Here is a 20,790-nt window from a genome sequence, read left to right as displayed (position 1 = left end):
GCAAGAGTGTGTTTCCCTAACTAAAGTGTCCTAGGCCTGGGTTGTGGGTCTGATAAAGAGTTAGCCGGTCTTTATATGTGTGTGATGCTTCTATAAACTCACACACCCTTACACATTTAAGCAAACACTGAACAAACCTTTCACTGCCTCTAAAGGTGAGACACTGAACCAGAGCATGCTGACTTAACAACCCTGGTTTCAATCTGGGACAAGACACACACTCACTCACACAAAATATATAAAATAAGGTCATACAAATATGAATACAGAAAGCCCCCTGGCAAGTGTACTTTTATTTTTTCAATTAAGACAATGCAGATTATATCATTTCCATAACAGAGTTTAAAGCTGGTGTTAGGCACAGAGATTTTAGCTTTTGGTCATCTTCAACTTGCGTCCATCCATTGTTTTGCCTTTACATTTCTAATATCATTGAAATACACAGTTTTCAGTATCATAATTGTCTACTTTGTGTGTCACATTAAATATGCTATAAGGCCCTCAAGGACCCATTTTCTTTTCTGCTTTTCAGCCAAATTCTACACACTTCATAAACCATCAGGTCTTCTTTCACTTCACAAACACATAAAACTAGGAACTACCTTGATGACTGATCACTGTCAAATAGACTCTGATACTATGTCTCTGAGAATGATGACCAACAGTTAGGTATTCTGGTGATAAATGACTTCCAGACCAGAGTGGTCGTGCCTTCAGATCAAAAGAGAGGTGTATTTCTCTCTCCAGATATTTATGCAAAATACATGTAAACACTATCATGTATTTCATGAGGAGCGCACACTCATCTGTTTGTTGTGGGTCTCAGTTTCACTGCAAATCGGAAGTTACACAGAGGTTTCACTCGGGCTCACTTTAGTGCAATGAACCTGAAAAAGAAACTGATTTTCTTGGCTGGAATAACATTATCATGATGGAAATTTGAAAAAAAAAAAAAAATGGTTTGCATGTTGAATGGAGGCTGGATCCATCAACAGGCAGGCAGTTCTTCTGTGTCACTTCATTTACTTGTTTTTTTTTTATTATTTTCAAGATGTATGAAAGTTTGTTTTGTGCTTTCAAAAAGACCAACAGTTAAAATCACTTTTATTATCAGAACAATATTTATAATACATGCAGGTTATTTTTAACAATTTTTGTAGCTTTCTTCTCCTTCGTATGATATGGCAGCTCTCAGCATCTCGGGCGGGTTTGTCGTCTGAATCTGATGTGGTCTGCCACCAGAACCGTCAAGGCCAAGCCGAGCACAGCGGAGAGCACCAGCCTTACTGTCGCTTCAGTGTGACACCAGCTGAGCGTCTCTGAAGGGACTAGATGGAGACAGAAAGAGCACTGCTAGGACCTTTACAGAGAATCTACCTGACTCTGATACTCAAGATTTAGGGTGTGGATAGACTGCCAGGTGCTTCACAAAATCAGGGAGCTCAGATTTAAACCACTTCATTTGAATTTATTCAGAAATCATGAAGCGTCAAACAGAAATAGAAACACAAAACGCTTCAGTTTAAATCAGAGTTAATCACCAGTAAAGAGGATAGAGACATAGAGGAAGAGGAGTTGGAGCACTGTGTATCTGTGCTTCATCATCATCATACCTCCGTGGTTCAAACACGTGTCTTCTGTGTTGAAACTGCGGCTCTTCTGATCCACGGGGTTTTCAGACACACAGCTGTACTCATCTCCATCACTGGACTCTATGAGCAGAGAGAGACACAGTCTGGAGGACGGGTCAGGACGGCTGGTCTCCTTCAGTTTGTCTCTTCCTCTGAACCAGGACAGTCTCAGCTCCCTGCTGCTCTGCACGCAGCACTCCACTGACAGAGAGCTGCAGCTGGAGCTCATCTCAGACGAGTTCGTCCTGATGAACGGAGCGTAGACAGGAGCTGTAAGAGACAGGAAACAAGAGAAGAGATTCATGAGTCCAACTATCTTGATGATGGGTCTTTATAAATAATACAAACAAAGAGTAGGTCCAGACCCGCTCATTTTTTGTAAGGTGTCTTGAGATAACATTTGTTGTGCATTGGCGCTACATGAATAAAGACTGATTGATTGATTAGTGTTGCCTCACACAGTTACTCATGAGGTTCATTGTGTTATGATTAAACCCTGATGATTTGACTCTACCTTCTCCTTGCCTGCCCCCCTTGGATCATTTGCTTATTTGTTATTTTTTATCTGTGTACTGACTTGTGACTGAACATTAAACTCTTTTAGCACATAATGCCTGTACATGCATATTTTTATATAGTGACCTTAAAGGTGGACTGACACATTATTCCTCAGGGATGAAATATATTGAGAAAGATGTATCAGCATCATTCTTTTTGTTTCTGCTGAAGACAATCGCCATTTAAAAATAATTCTTGAATCAAAGATTGAGTTTGGAATTTTAAAGTAAAACGTATTTTAAAAAACTTTCTTCTTTGGTGCCCCCTGTGGACAAAGTAGTTTCTGTTTTTTCTTTTCTTTTTTAGGCTGGTACATGTCTGACTGTTCTTTTTTTGTTTTTTGACAAAAATCTTATCTTTTTTCTTTTTACAGAAAAACAGATTAAAGAGACTTAATTAATTGTATTAATATACTTAATTTATAAAGTAACTTAATTGGTTAATTTATCCCATCCTTATCTCTCTCTCTGGACTCACCATACACGATCAGGTTGAACTGTTGGGACACGATGTTGGAGCCGATGGAGCGGCACATGTAGACCCCAGAGTCGTTGAGTCTGAGCCCAGAGAGGCTCAGAGATGCAGATCTATGGTCCAGCTGAAGTCTATCTCTGAAATGTTCAGTGTAGTTCGTCCTCACTTCTCCATCCTTCACTCTGGCGATCCTCATGTTGGGGTTCTGTGGCCCAAACAACCACATCACATGAGTGCCTCTGTCACACCTATCCTCTTTGGTGCTCAGGGTGACAGAGTCTCCTTCTCTGGATTGCACAGTCTCACTCGCTTCATCTGAGCTCACACAGCACAGCAGGACTGAGGACAAAGAGAAGGCTGTAAGACACCACACTAAAACTAGAAATAAAAAAAGTTGTGGTTCTGCATAAAATGTTGATAAAAACAGATTGTGATGTTTGCAATTAGTTTAAACCCTTTTTTAAATTTGCAACAGGTCAGTAACATGACTGGGTATAAAATGGTCAGCGGAGAGTCTCTCAAGACTGTGTCTTCATCAGGACCCTTGTTTATACTACCTCAGATATCCAGTTTAGACTGCTAATTTCACCATGAACTGCGTCGCCAATTTCCCCTGCCTCTAAAATGAGCATACACATGGGTCAGAGTTTGCTTAACAAGAGGCACATTTTCTCATCAAGTTTGCGTACGCCACATTTATAAATGAGACCTCTGGACAGTCATTTATTTATTTAACAGTTTCACAATAATGTTCCTCTGCATGAAATTGGAAAGAATTGGGGATTTCATCGTCTATATAGACTACATCGTCCAACGTTCTCAACGCTGCCATAGCCAGACTCCAGACAGACCACCAGAGGGCCCTCTTCCTGATCTCCAGGAACTACAACCCTGTATTTATTTTGTACATAGCTTATTTTTCTTCCGTATTTCTTCCTTAATTATTGTAAATAGGAGCGACTGTATTGACCGAAATCCCCCCCGGGATAAATAAAGTATTTCTGATTCTGATTGTATACATAACATAATTAACTGATTCAGAGAATCAGGAGAAATTTTTTGAACAAAAGTGTTCTCCAATGTTTACAGAGTGTTGATAAAAGAAGTGGTGATGCAACACAATGGTAAACGTGTCCCTGGCCTAACTTTTCTGTAGCATGTTAATGTCATCACAAATCAAATGAACATACACTTTTCATAAAACAGTAATATTTATGTTGTCTTTGCACTATTTCAATTCTATAAAGCAGGGGTGTCAAACACACTGCCTGCGGGCCAAAACCAGCCCGCCAGAGGTTCCAATCCGACCCGCGGGATGACTTTGCAAAGTGAAAAAAATTACAGAGAAGATATTAACTGCAATTTTTCAATAAAAGTAACTGCTATTTCAAATGTGTCCTATAATCAAATGGCTGACAGAGGGCACCTGAATGGCGCTCCAGAACTATTTTTCTCAAAGTGAGGAAAAAGAATATTTGCAGTTTGCATAATCAGGTGGAAATTCATAGACTTTTTGGACCCCTGCTTACAACACTGTCCAGCAAGCCAACTGTTCATGCTGGAGCTGGCAGGTCCATAATAGTCAACTTTACCTTCTTAATGATTATAATCTGCTCTTTTGTTGTAAACACAACACTCTGTGTCAGGTGAATGGGAAACCTGTATGCTTGGTGTGTACGCAGCAGGTTTCAGTGCTTTAATAACATATAAATCTCACTCTGAGGCTCATTATGGCGAAAAATACAACAGCTGTTTTTGTAAAAAGATAGTTCATTAAATGGGAACATTTTCAGAATGTACTTTTCTTGCACTAAAACAAAGGGAACAATTTGGAGTTTTTGTTATTTATAGATTATGCTCTGATTTCACAGGTCTGGCCCACTTGAGATCAAATTGGGCTGTATGTGGCCCCTGAACTGAAATGAGTTTGACACTCATGATATAAAGTCTTTAAATTATTTGCAAGCTCCAATTCTATTTTTATCAACATTTTACACAGCATCCTAACTCTTATGGAGTTATGATTGTAAACTTTTTTTTGTTTGTTATATTTTTGGGGCTTTTTGCCTTTATTCCCTAGGACAGCTGAAGAGAGACAGGAAATATGGGGAGTAGAGAGTGGGGGACGACATGCAGGAAATGGTCGACCGGTCAGGAATCGAACTGGCAACCCCTGCGATGAGGACTGTAGCCTCTGTATGTGGGGCGCTTAGACCGCTAGGCCACCAGTGCCCCAGGATTGAAAACTGAAGTGTATTCCTACATATTTGTGTTTAAACCTGGCTGACAAACACACCGCTAAAAGATTTCCAGGAGGAAATAGGCTACAACTTTGAAAAAGAGAAAATTCAAGATCACACCCTTCAGTCAATTGAAGTGGTCATCACCAGAAAGTAGTAAAAACATGCAGCAGAAAACAAAACAAAAGCATTAAAAGCTAACATTTGTAAGTACACAATGCTGCAAAGTCTATGTGGCTTGCATTGGTCTAAAATAATGTCATGGGATTCACTCCAGCTCCGATCGGTTGTTTTCATGAGTAACTGTGATGCACTGTAATACAATCATTTCATCTACAAGATATAACTTGAAAATCTATGTTAATCAGAGTGTGAGTGTGTGTTGAATTTTGTGACAGAGGCAGGTTTCCTGGTGACATCAGGTCTAAACATAAACATATAATCAATATGGAAATGGCTGAAGAGTCTATTTTCTGTATAAAAGGCATGAGAGCTTCAGTGAGCACTCAGCCACGCTTTCACTTTTCAGCCAGGTTTCAGCATTATTTCATGGGGACTTCCATGGAATCTTCTTTTTCACAACTCAGACACAACCACACTATTTAGGTGTTCGGCTCTGTTTATGAACAAATAGCCCTCAAAAAACAGACCAGCTCCGCCGAACTCGGATTCAAAGCACAGCTCTTTTCTTACTCAAAAAGTACATTTCAATGTTTGCATTCTTCATTGTATTTATCTTGATATCTGTCTGCTATCAATGTCATTTTCTGTCCTGCCCATTTTTACACCGTTGCATTTGCCCATGCTTGTGTTGTGTCATATTAATCATGTTGTGTCTATATCAGATAAACTTTGATGTCACTTGATGGTGCTCTGCAAAGGGTTAAAGAAGAAATGAAAATAAGAAACTGGTTCAGTTCCACCTGATCACTTGCCAGTTATAAGGGTTTTTCCTCTACCTCTGACCGCAGAATGTGTTTCAGTCTGACATAAGTATCACTTTTTTAAAGCTTTTATCAACACAGTAAGTGTAAACAGTTCTCTAGAAAAGAAAAATAAAAGTTTCATGCAGAGGCGTGAACTGAGGAAATGCAACCCACAGTGTCTTGTCATCTCCACAGGAAGTTAGAGGGCATGCTTTGACCTCTATACAGAGAAACACTTTTTCCCAGGTGCCTCAGATCGATCAATATAAACCAACTTAAAACTAAAAACTAAACTAAAAAGTCTTCATTGTCAATAGACATCATACAATGAAATTAGGAAACGCTGCACCTTAAATGCAGGACAATCATCCTTCACAGTAACAAGCTACCACATGCATTCAACAGATCCTGTCATCAAACTCCCCCCAAAAAGCTATCAGAATAATAAAAAAAGCTCATTATCAGGAATCTACTAATCCATTATTCATTAGATATTGCACTTTAAAATGTTTAAACAGTGTGTCTTTCAAAACATTAGAAACCCTTTTTGGTGCGAGAAATAATAGTCTTCCTGCTTGTATTCAACGTTTGTTCAAATTAAGAGAAGGACGTTATAATTTCAGACAGATGTGTGTGTTTGAAACATGTAAAGCTAGAACAAATATAAAATGCAGATGTGTTTCAGTTTTAGGAGTCAAAATATGGAACAGACTCAGTGACGAGTTGAAATTGTATAAATCTTTGCATAGATTCAAAAAAGGCTTAAAATACAAATGAATTAATGAATACAATATTAAATGAATAATACAAATTAAAAAACAGATGATCCTATCAGATACAATTAGCTCCTCGCATCAGTCGGTGCTCCGCCCCTAATAAGAATTAAGGAGTGTCATGTATATAAACTATTTGTGTTACTTTCTTTACTGGTCCTGTTGATGTTTTTGGGTAATATTATGGATTGTACAGGAGAGGCAAAAAATAAGCCTCGGGCTTCAGCCAACTCCTTTTTGGTAATTGTTGTTGTTGTTTTTTGTTGTTGTTGTTGTGAATTTTATTGTGTGAAACAAATCAGTGTGTAATTGTGTTATCTTTTTTTGTTAGATGAGTACTCACACAAACTGTAGACTTTTGTTCTTGTTAAACTAATGACCCAAATTAAAATATTGATTGATTCATAATGTTTTTTGCCCAGTAAAAAAACATTTATTTATATTTATAAATATTTATTATTTATTATTATTTACCATGTGGACATCACATAATTTCACATTACACCCTCATAGTGTAAAGTACATGGACGTAGCCTCAGTGATTTTTGTGAGTTTTAAAGCTCATCAACAGTGTACGCCATACTGGAAAGCTGATTCAACCTAACTTCTACTTGACCGCACAACAGGTAAAGAGGGGGAGTAGAGGCAGGCCTTTAGCATCCTAGCTAACAGCTAATTAGCAAGTCAGTCATGCCTCCAATTGAGCAAAACTTGTAACCTTGATATTCTCTAAACTAAAGAGTTATGAAAAAATGCACCCCCATACAGTGTAGATGAGCCATTCGGACTATAATCGTTTTCTTTTGAACCAGGCTGTAAACCTCTTTATTTTTTGCTGTAACAAACAGCTTTTTTTTTAATGGGTGTATATGTGGCTTTCAGTGCTTCCAGAACAATCCTCAGGTGGACACTCAAAGAACTGGGGCTTTATTTTGTGCGGCTGGAGGTTGCCACTTGCATTTTCTTTAACAGACGCTAATTAGTTATACTGAGATAATCAGCACTTTAATATCAACTTACAGGACACTGAAAAGACATTATCTTTTCTTACAACTAATAAGAGTCATGGTCCAGATACATTTTGTAGTTGGCTGCTTAAAGGTGACATATCATGCAAAATTGACTTTTTAATGGTTTTTTACCTGAAATATGTGTCCCTGGCATGTCTACAAACCCCCCGAGAATGAAAAAAATCCATTCTGCCCCTGTTTTGATTTCTCCACCTTTCTGTAAATGTGTGTGAAACGAGCCGTCTCAGACTTCCGTGTTTTTGTTACGTAACAACAGTATCCGGTCTGTCACGGAGTCAGAGCTCGGAGCTTGTTCAGCCCATAGACTGTATAAAATAATACTGAATCCCTCCCCCGTTTTTCATTACCTGCACAAATGTGTGGTAACAAGGAGCTTAGGAGGGAGGCATGCTAGTTGTAGGCTGTCTTAATAAACACAAAGGCCGGTTTTACTCCCCACGTCTGCGGATTTGAAGATCTAGTGGATGATTTTTATTTATCATGGATAAGTGCTAGCGCTAATTAGCATAGCCACATAGCTACATGTTCATAGCTGTAGCTGTAGCTGTAGCTGTGTACCAAGACACACGTCGACATACTGACAAATAAAACAACAAGAAACAATAAATCTGTGACCAATCCTTCATAAAAGGTCCTGCTGCCTTTCTGGCAGAGGTCGGTTTTACTCCCCACGTCTGCAGATTTGAAGATCTAGTGGATGATTTTTATTTATCATGGATAAGTGCTAGCGCTAGTTAGCATAGCCACATAGCTACATGTTCGTAGCTGTGTACCAAGACACACGTCTACATACTGATAAATAAAACAACAAGAAACACTAAATCTGTGACCAATCCTTCAGAAAGGTCCTGCTACAGGCGCCTCTCCGTCAGGATCAGATTCAGAGGGTTGAAGTAACGCGATCTCTGAGCAGCCGTGTATATTCAGCCAACATGTAAACATTAGATCAACGTGCTGGAGAGCCGAGGCACATCCACTTCCGGAGGGGGCGTGGTCAGAGGGAAAACAGAATGTTCTGAGGACTGCTGAAGAAAAGGACTTTTCAGGCATGCCAAAATCTGATTTCAAAGTGTTTTTTTGAGCATAAACTTTAAAGACATGTTTTGGGGACCTCTTAGACCAATATATATTGATGAAAAAAGCGTGATGTGTCACCTTTAAATCTTGTGCAAAAGAAGTGTGCTCTATATTCCTTTCCATTTCTAATCAGTTCTTGAAAATACACCATGTGCCTAAAGTCTGGAAGGATGCTGTGGTTGTCCTTGAACCCAAAGAGAACGTGAACAGAACCCTGTCTAATCATACTTGTTCCTCCACTGGCCCTCCACAAGGATGTGTACTCTCACCTCACTTGTTCATCATCTACACAAATAAATATCTGCCACAGCAGTAGAGAGGATAGAACAATTTAAAAGTTTGCAGATGATTCCGTTATCATCAGTCTGCTGCAGGACAACAAGACCAGACCATGGTCTGGTCATCATTGACTTTCTTCGATGGTGGGAGGACTCTTTCCTGCAAATTTTTATCTGTTGAACTAAAAACATGAAGACATAACTTCTGAGGACACATCCACAAACAGGAAGTCATGACCATAAAGGGTCTTGGGTCTCAAAGTCTTGTGCAGTGTTGTTGTTTTTTTTAAGGTTGTTGTTAACAGGAGACTGACTCACTGTGAAACAAATCTACCTTTAAGGTACAAATAAAGTAACCTTGAACCTCGAACATCATCAGTTAGATATATCTTTATGCTTGTTTAAAGACAAGTACCATAACACATTGAAACAAAATCAAACTAAGATAATACAATGTTTTTTGTCATTTTCAAATCTTTTTAAAGACCTACAACACATTTGTTCCTTTTTTTTGTTACTTGAAAAGCAATCATGTCGATGATTCACAATACACTCTGGGAGATTACTCATAACTCTTGGTTTGCAGCGTGCATCCAACAAATCTCCATTTGAGAGTCATGTGGCCCTAATGGGATGCTCATACCAAACCCGAATAAATCATTAGCGCATGAATTACATGTCAAGCCAATGTAAAGACGCGAATAGACTTGAGTTCTGGTCTGGAGATGCGAATGACGCAAAATATGGCGGGATACTCGTGAATCACGCAAATTATAGGCGCAAATAATTGGGAGGTTCATTCATCTGGAATATATCAGACAAATCAATTATATCTCTGTGCGGTTTCCCCGAACTTTGTGACACTAGCTACGTTTGTGGGATCAGGAATAAACAGGAGCCAACTTTGAGGAAAGTGAGTGAGGAGGTCAGATTATCTGGTACGTTGTGAAAACCTTTGTCTGTCACTTAATTCCAGCTATCCGTTGTACTAGGAAGTTAGCACTGCCCACTTTAGCATAACTGGCTTACCTATTCAATGTACGCAGGCTCAACATGGTTTAACAGACTGGTGTGGCGTGGGACTCTGCCCCCCTCACGAAAACATGCGTCTTGGGCACTCGTGTACACGCGATTTGACACGCAGTTTGAGCGAGTCATTCGTGTGAATTAAGCAAGTAAACAATACATTCTTGCATTTGTATTCTTGGGCACTCGTTCACACATGAATTGACACATGAACTAAGCAAGTCATTGGCATGAATTAAGTGAGTAAACACAAAACATTCTTGCGTTTCTATACGCACCAATAGCTCGATCATTCGAGTCTGGTGTGAATGCAATAGTACACTTCCCCTACCCCTCTTTCTGATTTTTACAATTACATGATGAGCCTTGATTTGTGATGTCAGGGACAGGCAGTAAATTCTTTAGGACATATTGATCAGTTCATTTTCAGGAGTCCAAACAGAGCAGAGTGAGAGGATGTTCCATTACTTAAATTGTAATTTTTTAGGTTTTTACCCCCAAAAATCCTTGGTTTGGTGTTGTGTTATACCTCTGCAGACATACTCCTAATGATCAGTCAAAACCTGGTCTCTTGAAATCAGCATTTGAAAAGTTTTAACTTCAATATACAACTTTGTCAGTTAACTTTAGAAATATACAAATGTAGGCCGCTTTTGGTTTAGTGGTTTAAGCAGTACCCGGGCCCCATGTGCAGAGGTTATGATCTGCAAGCAGGCAGCTCAGGTTCAATTCTAACCTGCAGCCCTGTTCACACTTGTAACCACCAAACTCTCTCTCACACTTTACCTGCTCAGTTAAAGAGAAAGGATGAAGGACAGTCTGCTTGGAAATAATCCAATAAAGAACACATTTCACTCTAACAAAACATCAACAATTAGAGCTTCTTGGTTTTGCATGATGTGCAAAGAATCGTCTATTTTTGCTGGTGCAGGCCATCGAGCAGGCTCATTCTTCAGCATGTGAAATTCATTTTCACACGTAGTTGAAGGTTTCAGGTGATTTCCAGGCTGACAACAGTTACTTGTTGTGTTTTCTGTATGTCTACACTGTTTTTCTCCTTTTTTGGGGGGGGGGGGGGGATCTTCAGTGTGCAGAACTTCAAAAATGTTTCAAGAAAGAGAAGAAAAACAAAAAAACATAGAAAAGTATTTTAGCTTACCTGCAGTGACACAGACAGCCAAGTGTTTTCTGTACGGCTCCATGATATGTGTCTGTGTGAGTGTGTGAGTGTAATGACAGACACTGTGGGCTGCTGTCGGTTTCTGTTCTGCTTGCTGTAGATTGTCTGTAAGTTACTCCACCTGGAGGCTGTTCACAGCCCCTGATACGAATACTCAGTGTTGAGGAGTAAACTATAGGTAATTTAAGTGTAGCTTAATTACATTTGGGGGTAGTTTTGAGTAATTAAGTAACACATGGTTCAAGTATAGTTCAATCTGTATTGGCAACAACTTTTGATATTTACTTGTCCACTCAGGAAGATTTGTAGGGCAACGGATGAAATCAAAAACATTGGAGGAGGATTTTTTCCCTGATGTACTTTTAGAAAAAAGCAACATTTTTTTTTAATTAAGTCAAAATGTTGAATAAAAAAGTCGAAATTTTAGTTCAACACTCAAGGGTTGCTAAGTAGTGATGTCACACTTCTGCATAAAACTCGCCAGCTTGAAACGCTCCTTCACTTGCTACTTGTTCTATCCTGCTCTTTGTGTCAGTTTACTTAATATAAATAAAAAGACAATCCATCATCAATAAACATGGTAAGCATGGTACTGCAGCTCCTCACAAACATGGCTTGTTACAGGCAGCAGATATATTTTTTACCTGTGTGACTGAAAGGAAAGAAGCACCATAAAAACCACATCCTGTCACCCACTGTGTGTGTGTGTGTGTGTGTGTGTGTGTGTGTGTGTGTGTGTGTGTGTGTGTGTGTCTGTGTGTCTATGTGTCTATGTCTGTATCTGTGTCTGTGTATACCTGTGAGGACCAACTCCTTGTGGACAATCTTTATTTTCAAGACGTTTTTACTTCCATGGACCTCACAAATAAAATACTTTAATGAGCTCCTAGGACCCTAATAAATTATCTGTATATTGAAGTGACATTTTAACTCTCTCTCTTGATAGTAGGTTCATGTTTTGCATCACTGCAGCAACACCATTGACTGTTGAAAGAATGGACCATGTGCCTTCATTTCTGCCCATTGTGAGATGGGAAGCCAAGAGACCTCTTTGAATGGCGCTGACATATTGGGCTGGTGGAGCCAAGACATTCGCAGGAGCAACCTGGCTGGTACAGCTGCATGTCTGATGTCACATCCTTTCTGCAAACCGGCATCTTACTTACCAAAAAAACATCAAACGTCCCATATAATGAGAGAAAATATGTTTGAGAAAAGTTTTTTTGATCTTTATTCTAATTTTGGTTTGTTCCATCTGTTAACTTGAAGGACAAACAGATCAACAAATAGAAATACACTCTCATTAAAAGGTGTGCTGGAGCTTAAAGGACTGTATGTAATTTCTCACCTTAGGGGATTGGCAGATGCCATAACTTCTTAAATAAATGTACCAAATTACCCAAACAAATAAACTAAATTTACCTGTGGTCTAGAGAGAGCGAGAGGAAACCAAATGGACACTTATTCACAATTTATTGCACTTGGGGGGGGGGGGGGGGGTTAATAATATTCAACTTCTTATCACTCTACACAATTATTACTCTAAATTTAGTTGGGTGCCCGAATTAGTGTTTATAATATAATATAACAAATGTTCTGGCCAACGTTGCCGTGGTTGCTGGAGGAGAGGCGGAGAAAACTGCTCCTCCGCAGGACAGCGGGAGAGTGCACCTGGTTGGTGAGAGCAGGTGAGGGGCTCTGACGGAGAGGGTGGCTGACTGCTGCGATGACAGTGGGTCCGGAATGACGGTGGGTCCGGGATGACGGTGGGTCCGGGAAGACGCTGCCCAGTCCAAATGATGTTCACAGTCTGCCCCTGCAGACCGCGACACACCGCTTATGGCTACGGGGTCCTCTCGGTTCCGTGGAGTGAGCTAGCTTAGCTTGCTAGCTCGCTAAGGGGGGTATCTCCGCAGGCAGCCGGGCTGATAACACACGTACGCCTCTCGAAGCGTGTTCACTCCTCTGGGATAAACAAAACTTTCGACGTTGTTCACCAAGGTGGAGGTAGGTAAAACTTCTGCCACTCACCATCTGGGACAAACTCGCCGACAAACAACACACTCTAAACTTCTCCGCTCCAATATATTATAAAAGTCCAAGTCACCGCGCGCACACTGATAACAGTAAGCAACATCACGTAAACATCAGCAGAACGAACTAGAACTCATTTGCAAACAGACATATTACAGGCAGAATATGAAACCTGGGAAATTATGATAAACAAACTCCCTCATAAAACATATGCCCTCTTTTATGGAATCTTATATAAATATCAGAACCTTCAGTACAATGAATTGATTAAAATTGATCCTGTAGAAGGACTCTAAGAGTAGATGGTAAACACATGTTTCAGACCATTTAAGTTCTGTTTTAATTAAATATTGAACACAGGGATCAATAGTCCCAGCAATGCAACACAATGAAACATTCAAGAGTTGTATAATGCTACTGAGTATTAAAAAAAACACCATCCAATAATACTACTGCTGCTTAAGATTTTTTTATTGTGAGTTTTTTTGGAGTGATAATGAGCATGTCTTTGACTGTGTGGGGGAACCAGAAGGCCTCGATTATTGTTGGAGCCATGGATGTAGAAGAAGCTGCTCCAGAGAGGGGCGCTGATGAGGGTCTTCATTTAAACAAAGATGCAGAATGTCCTGGCAACCTTGGGACAACTCCTTGATGTTCATTAGGTTGTTGATGAAGCGGAGTGTGTCAAATGCGCCCCCATGCAGCATCTCAAAAAGGGCCACGCCCAGCTGCCACACTGTGGTAGGCCCAGCTCTGTACATCGAGGTCTTGTACCATTCAGGTGGGCAGTGTTGTGAGGCGCCATGAAAAATGTCATAACATGAGTTCTTTCTGGTGACACAGCTGACGCCAAAGTCAATCAGCCTTACTCGGGGGACTTCAGTTCCTGTTTCCAAGAGGATATTTTCCAGCTTGATGTCCCGATGGAAGACTTTTATCAGATGAAGCTCTTGGGCTGCTTTGACTAGCTGCCTCATGATATCTTTCGCCTCCTCCTCCTGCAGCCCACCTCCTCTGTCCTTCATGTAGTTAAAGAGGTCAACTGATGGGTCTGGACGCTCCAAGACCAAAATGAGCTCTTGGTCCAGATCATAAAAGTCCAGGAGTGAAATGGATGCAGACTTCCCTACTACTCGTTTTGTTATCCGCATCATCACAGCCACTTCGCAAGGGAGCATCTTACCTTTTACACTAACTCCTTCGTACTTTACATTGTCTTTGGAGATATGTTTAATTGCCACAGGCACATTGTCTGCTTTTCTCAGACCAGAATAAACAAAGCCATACCCTCCTTCACCCAGCGGGCTCAGTTCTTTGTATTTAGCCTCAAACTCCAGTCTTTCTGTTTCCTCCTTTGTGGTGGTACTGCTTGTTGTTGGGGATGATGGGCTGTCCTCTTGCCTCTGTCTTTTACAAGGTGTATTATCTTCCTCTGATGCTTTCCTCTTGATCCCTATAACTATTGGAGTCAATCGTGGGCAGTCAGGGGTAGATGTTCTCTGCCTCTTCCTGGCACCCTCTTGATCATCATCTACTTTCCTCTTTCTGGCCCCCGTGCTTGCAAAGATGCTATCCTTCTGTTTAATGTAATAACTTTCAGATCCAATGAAGTTGTTTTTACTTGTCCTAGTAGATGCAGCTTTGGACTCTGTGCTGCATCTGCTGCTGCATATGCTATTGTTACTGCAGCTGCAGCTGCTGCATTTGCTGCAAATTGAACAGCTGCTCAATCTGCTACTGTTTTTGCAGATGAAACATCTGGTGCCTGTGCTGCATCTGCTGCACCTGCTACTGTTGCTGTATCTGCTTCCTTTGATGCTGCCGCTACTGTTGCTGTTGCTGCTGCTGCTGCTGCTGCTGCTCCATCTGCTTCCTTTGATGCTGCCGCTACTGTTGCTGCTGCTGCTGTTGCTGCTGCTGCTGCTGCTGCTGCTGCATCTGCTTATTTTGATGCTGCTGCTACGGCTGATGCTGTTGCCGCTGCTGCCGCTGCTGCTGCTGCTGCTGCTGCTGCTTCTGCTGCTGCTACATCCTAAAAAGGAGGACAAATATTAAGAAAGATGTGTTAAAATGTGTTTCAGGAGGCAAAAACAAAACAGAATAATCTGTGCATTGCTTTTTACTTTAACACAATTAGTATTAGGTCAAATGTTTGGATGAGCTTGGTGGTGGAAAGTAGCTTAGTACATTTACTCGTGATGTGGAGATCAATGATTTTAAGGTACCACTATATTCATATATTCATTTGACAGTTGCAGTAAAGAGCTGCTTTCTCGACATTTGCACAAAACATCCATTTGTTTTAGACACAAATAGAAGAAGCATACAAATGCTTTACTGCAATGATTCAAAAAATATAAAAAACGTCTCTTCTAGCAAGAGTCCTGGACCTAACATGTCCCGCAGGAATTCAGCAAAATAAGCCCCAAGTTGGGTGTCAATACGCAGCCGCCTCCTATTGGCCCTACTTTCTAACACGCATGTATGATGCACATGTCTTCCAGACAAACTATCTATTGTTCACTATTGTTCATTATGAATATGATGTGTGTGTGTGTTGTTTCTCTGCACTCAGCTATCCTTGAAGCAGAGCTGATAACCACATACAGTACACCTTGAGGTGACATAAGGCCTTTACTGGCCATAATATCTCTATAAAGTATTTAACTATTTCTATAGGCTATAAGATATTAACAAATTAGTCAAATTAAGTCAAATTATCACATAATAATAATAATAATAATAATATAAATGCTTGAGTCAAGTAGAAATATCTCAGAATAATGACAAACTTCCAATGTGCAAATCTGTTGTAGGTATTTCAAGGTACTCTAATTTGTTTTACATAGTAAGTAACATCTGAATGCAGGACTTCCACTTGTAACAGAGAGTTTGAACAGTGCAATTTGATGTGTAGATGCAGTTTTTTTTTCTCCAGAAACTGTCTCTTACCTGTTTGCTTAGCAGCTGGAGGATCAACAAGTATCACTTTTCCTGCCGACATACCCATGTCGCAGTAAAGCAAGGTCATAATGTAGCATTTTGGTTGAACTTGACGTGCCATGACTGACTTGACTGAATTGACTGACTTGACTGACTTGACTGAATTGACTGACTTGTCTTGGACAGTGTACCAGAAGATATGAATTGTTAAGTCTCATGGCTCATTTATACCCTCTGAGAGCAGACTGTTCACAGTTACATTGTGACATCACAGAGTTGGGTAACAAAGGCATTCTGAAATTCTGTCTGGAACATTACATCATGATGAAGAACCTTATCTGTCTTTCTATCTGTTTAAAAAGGTTTGACTCTTGCCCAGACTCTGGAGGGAGTTTGGCAGCAGGACAGGAAAATTACAGACCCTTCATTTGACAGCGTGCTCATAACATCCTTTGTGGTCATTTGTCCTGATGGCAAAACTCTGACATAGTTTCCACTGTTAGTGAGGCCGACAGAGGATTAGACTGCATCCATTTACCTGTTCTCTTTAGGACACACAAACAAGCACCTGTAAAAGCCCTAAACTCAAACTATTTCTAGTATCACTACTATTTACGCCTACTGGACCCAAAATACTCAAATAATAAATGAAGACAGTTTCAGAACGTTTGAATGTTTATTGAAGCTGCACCTATCAATAACTTTTTTAACATCATCATTGAATCAAGTGCTTTTTCATGAAGGGAAGGGCAGAGCTCTACATTTTCTAGTAGCTCATACATTAATTTCATACATTACCCTCTCATGGCTCTGTATAAAGACTAGATACACTACATAGACTGTACACAAAGATAGACCACTTGTCTCTACCTCTCCCTGTTGTACAAAAGAAATACAAAATACCCTGCAATGGGCACTGACAAGTTTGACATATAGAGCCAATGGCTGATAGGGGTTTGAAGCTGATGGTTACAATTATGAAAAGTTCAATGACTTTTGTGTTAGTGTTTTTTATATTTCCTCTCACCGCTCCTCCTCTACTCTACGTTTTTCAGGCTACGTTTAGACAGACACTCAGCCTGAAAAACTAGAGGCAGGCCATCTAATTAATTTAAAAGTAACACCTTTAACTACACAGCTTGGATTAAGATGCAAAGGGACCGATTATAACAGAAGAGCAACCCAAGTTAAGCCTGAGTTAAATTAAATCAGACCTGCAAACTTTTTATTTCCCCTGATATGATGTTCTTTCCTTAAAACCATTGTTTTGTCTTCTACTGCTTGTTTTCTTACAGCGATCTCTTTATTTGAATCGCTTTATAGTTTTATTGCCTTTAAATATCTGCCTGTTATTATTTTATCACTATAATATTCATCACTGCTTTCATATTTATTGAAATTCTTAGACTACTCTCAGTTTAGCCTGACTGCTATAATTGTTCTGTTATCCTGTTGAGTTCCTGCCTTTGCTTTGTCTGTTAAAGCCCTCTAAACATCTGTTTTTAAAGGCAATATATAAATAAAACTATTATTGTCATCATATCTTCAGAAACACATGTAAAGTCCAAAGAGCAAGCGGTGACGGACATGTCCTGCAAATGAAAAAACGTGCTGCGAAAAGCCAGAGTTCTTCTGTTGTGAGGTCTTGATTTGTTGTGTTTATCTTCAGTAGTACTCTGGTTTTGTGTATTTTCTGCTTTGAGTTGTTTGTGTGTGTTTGGCACATTTTCTGTCAAGCAATTTGTTTCAGTTTCTTTTTTTGCATGTTTTTTTTTTTCAGTATGTTTCTGCCTTTGTGTTTGTTTTGGACTTCTGCATGTGTTTCTGGATTTGCAGCACTTTTTCTCCCACTGAAGATCATCCAGACTGTAGCAGATCCTCTGCCCTTGTTAGTCATCGATGTAGATACCTGAAGCAAATTGTCTGGATGAAACTACATATTAGAAGTTCTACAGCACTACAGCACTTGTTTAATGAGTGGAAACCAGTTGCAGGCCAGTCAACACTGAGGAGGACTTGGGTGTAAGGGACATCCACAGGTTGGCATGTTAAACCCAGTCACATGCATATCATATCATCATATCAGTTTTTAGCCACACTCAAAGCTAATGGAACAATCGGATGCTTCTATTTGTTATGCAATTTTTTTTTTTACTGTATAATATGCTGCACATTTTTTTCCTGCTCTCATATTTCTTAATGTGCAACAGTGTTATCCTTTACAATGATGAACATAAGCCCTGGATTTGACAGAAGAAGATGGTTCCACGCCATAAATACATTGTATTGCATTCATTTTATTCCCAAATCAAGACACGGGTAATATTAGCTTTACATTGTTAATATGGACTTTAAAATAATGCAAAATGATAGATTAATTGTGATAAACCATTGAAAGTATTTATTGTGATTTTTTAGAATGTACTATTGTGCTGGGATACCTTCATGTAATATGATTGATTCCATGACAATACAAAATCATTAAAATCAGTGTGAAATGTCAGATGAGGCAGCGATCAGCTGGCTTTAACTTAACTGAGTCGTCTGAGCCTCCAGCCTCTGAGCTCATCGCCTCCTTCACCGTCCCTCTGTTTACATTCTCCTCCAACCACAGGAAGCCATTTTTAAAGCCCTGCCACAGACAGAGAAGCGTGTGTGTGTGTGTGTGTGTGTGTGTGTGTGTGTGTGTGTGTGTGTGTGTGTCTGCCATGTTTTATGACAACAAGCTGCAGTAACACATAAATTACCAAAAGCATGTGGATTGATAAAGTATTTCTGTGTTATGCTCCACCCTAAATACATCTATGATCTTGAATTGTCTCAAACTGAAGACGACTCTGTCTGATTCACAATTTTGTTTGTATTCATTTTCAAAACCAAATTCATTATGATAGTGTTCTGTTTCACTTCAGTCTTTCCACAGACAGACTTAGTCTTATACTGTGACCTTTTACCAACCCAAACCAGGGAATTCTGGTATTTTTTTATTCAGGAACAATTTTTTCCCTAATTTCGGGGTCTATTAAACAAAAATGATATAACATGCAGTGCAGACAGAATAATAACCCAAATCTCAAAAACTGAAATAAACTGAATACAATCAGTTTTGCAAATACACATTTTGTCTGACATTCATTTTGTTATCCTATCAAAGCACATTGTTTTCTGATACAGGTACACTTTGTGAGTGTTACTATTTTAGTCCATTATGATTTTTAATTTGTAACTTTCAGAGTATTCACTATAACTTAAAGATGACAGCATTGGCTTGAGATGCTTAATTAAAACATTTCCCCCTGTAATCTGAGAACACAGTTGTAAAATCTTTACATTGTTCCATTGGTTTTTAGTATTTGTGCTTTTCTTGAAATAATTACCCCGCTTTCTTACTATTGGCCAGGCTGTGTTACTGGCCACTGATTGATCATAACTTTATAAGTACATTTATAAATTCGGAATAGCAAAGGTTGATAGGGTCCACCACATCACACACAACATATCAAATAAATCAATGGAAAGGAGTCAAATACATTTAAAAAGCATATTTCCTGCTGCTACTGTGAGCTTCTTTTATATGACAACAGAATAGCACTAATGTTTAGAATTTACTGTGAATGAACAAGTTCTATTTAATGGGATTTATATAAGTAAGCAGGATCATTTTGACACTTAAACGTTCAGTTTAGTGTTAATTCAACCCTAAAGGTGGTTGATAAAAATATTTGTGCTCCCAACTGTCAATCAGAGGAGCTTCTTTTTTTCTGTTATATGAATTACTCATTTTAAATATTATAAGTGGGATAACGTATAGTGAGCAGGTCACTTAGCATATCGGTCAGCCTTGTCATAATTCTATTTTACATAATCGCCTGCTCACTGTGTTGTCCCTTACTAAGATGTTTACTTGATTAAAACAATCTTTGCATACAACTTTTTTTTTTGTTATTTTTGCAGATAATATTGCTCATTTAAATGAAAGTTTTTTCCACATCATTGCTTTCTTGTTTAGAGAGTAGTGTTTTTGCAGTACATTTCCAAGTTGTGTCATAACAGCATGCTGCTGATTTTTGTCTTTCACTCACACCCACCCTTCAACCATAAGGTTCAAGGCCTCCTGGTTGTCTCTTTGTTTATGTTAATTCTTCTGATTTGAGTCTGTGAGGAATCAGGAGTCAAGATGGAGTGAAGAGGTTGAACGCCATGGTCACATTTTGATGGTGTCTCAGGTCTGTGCTGCAGTAGGGGGAGTACATCCTCATCCGTATTAGCAAGTTTTTTTTATATCTTTTAAATCAAAGTCTTACATTTAAATTAAATTAAATTAAATTAAAATATAATCACGTGTTAAAGCTACTGTTGGTAGGAATGTTGTAAAAAACATAACTTTTTTTCTGCTGGGTTTGGAGAAAAGGTCATAATACCCATCCGTACTCATCAGTAAGTGAAGTAATTTGAGACTATTGCGAAATCTCTGCGTTTTCCAATGCCTATGTATAAAGCAATGTTAGTATTCCCCTCGTTCCCGTTATGACCATAGACTGTATAAAATATGGACATAGGATCCGTGACGTCACCCATCTGTTTCTGAAGAGCTGTTTGAGGCCAATGGTCGGCGGGAG

At 39.3% G+C, this 20,790-nt stretch overlaps 2 protein-coding genes across 4 annotated transcripts; both read right to left on the bottom strand.

Annotated features, from left to right (window-relative positions):
* Positions 1–264: 264 nt before the first annotated feature.
* On the bottom strand, positions 265–11,351 carry LOC117816164 (signaling lymphocytic activation molecule-like). 3 transcript variants are annotated; one of them, XM_034688322.1, is made up of 4 exons: positions 11,174–11,351; positions 2,667–3,002; positions 1,614–1,901; positions 265–1,328 (listed from the first exon to the last, which is right to left on the bottom strand). In XM_034688322.1, exons 1-4 carry the CDS (start codon positions 11,214–11,216, stop codon positions 1,192–1,194), a joined length of 804 nt encoding a protein of 267 aa, XP_034544213.1. In that variant the 5' UTR covers positions 11,217–11,351; the 3' UTR covers positions 265–1,191. The 3 variants fall into 3 exon arrangements, with proteins under 3 accessions (XP_034544213.1, XP_034544214.1, XP_034544215.1); XM_034688323.1 differs by lacking the exon at positions 11,174–11,351 and adding an exon at positions 10,018–10,126; XM_034688324.1 differs by lacking the exon at positions 11,174–11,351 and adding an exon at positions 3,221–3,339.
* A 2,330-nt stretch (positions 11,352–13,681) lies between these two features.
* On the bottom strand, positions 13,682–16,464 carry LOC117815533 (aurora kinase-like). The gene is made up of 4 exons (XM_034687296.1): positions 16,431–16,464; positions 16,181–16,384; positions 15,192–15,260; positions 13,682–15,140 (listed from the first exon to the last, which is right to left on the bottom strand). The coding sequence occupies exons 1-4, from the start codon at positions 16,462–16,464 to the stop codon at positions 13,768–13,770; spliced, it is 1,680 nt and encodes a 559-aa protein (XP_034543187.1). The 3' UTR covers positions 13,682–13,767.
* Between the last annotated feature and the right edge of the window lie 4,326 nt (positions 16,465–20,790).

This window comes from Notolabrus celidotus, chromosome 7 (assembly GCF_009762535.1).
Source record: "Notolabrus celidotus isolate fNotCel1 chromosome 7, fNotCel1.pri, whole genome shotgun sequence".
Classification (NCBI taxonomy): Eukaryota; Metazoa; Chordata; class Actinopteri; order Labriformes; family Labridae; genus Notolabrus; species Notolabrus celidotus.
This window is presented reverse-complemented; position numbering and strand designations above follow the sequence as displayed.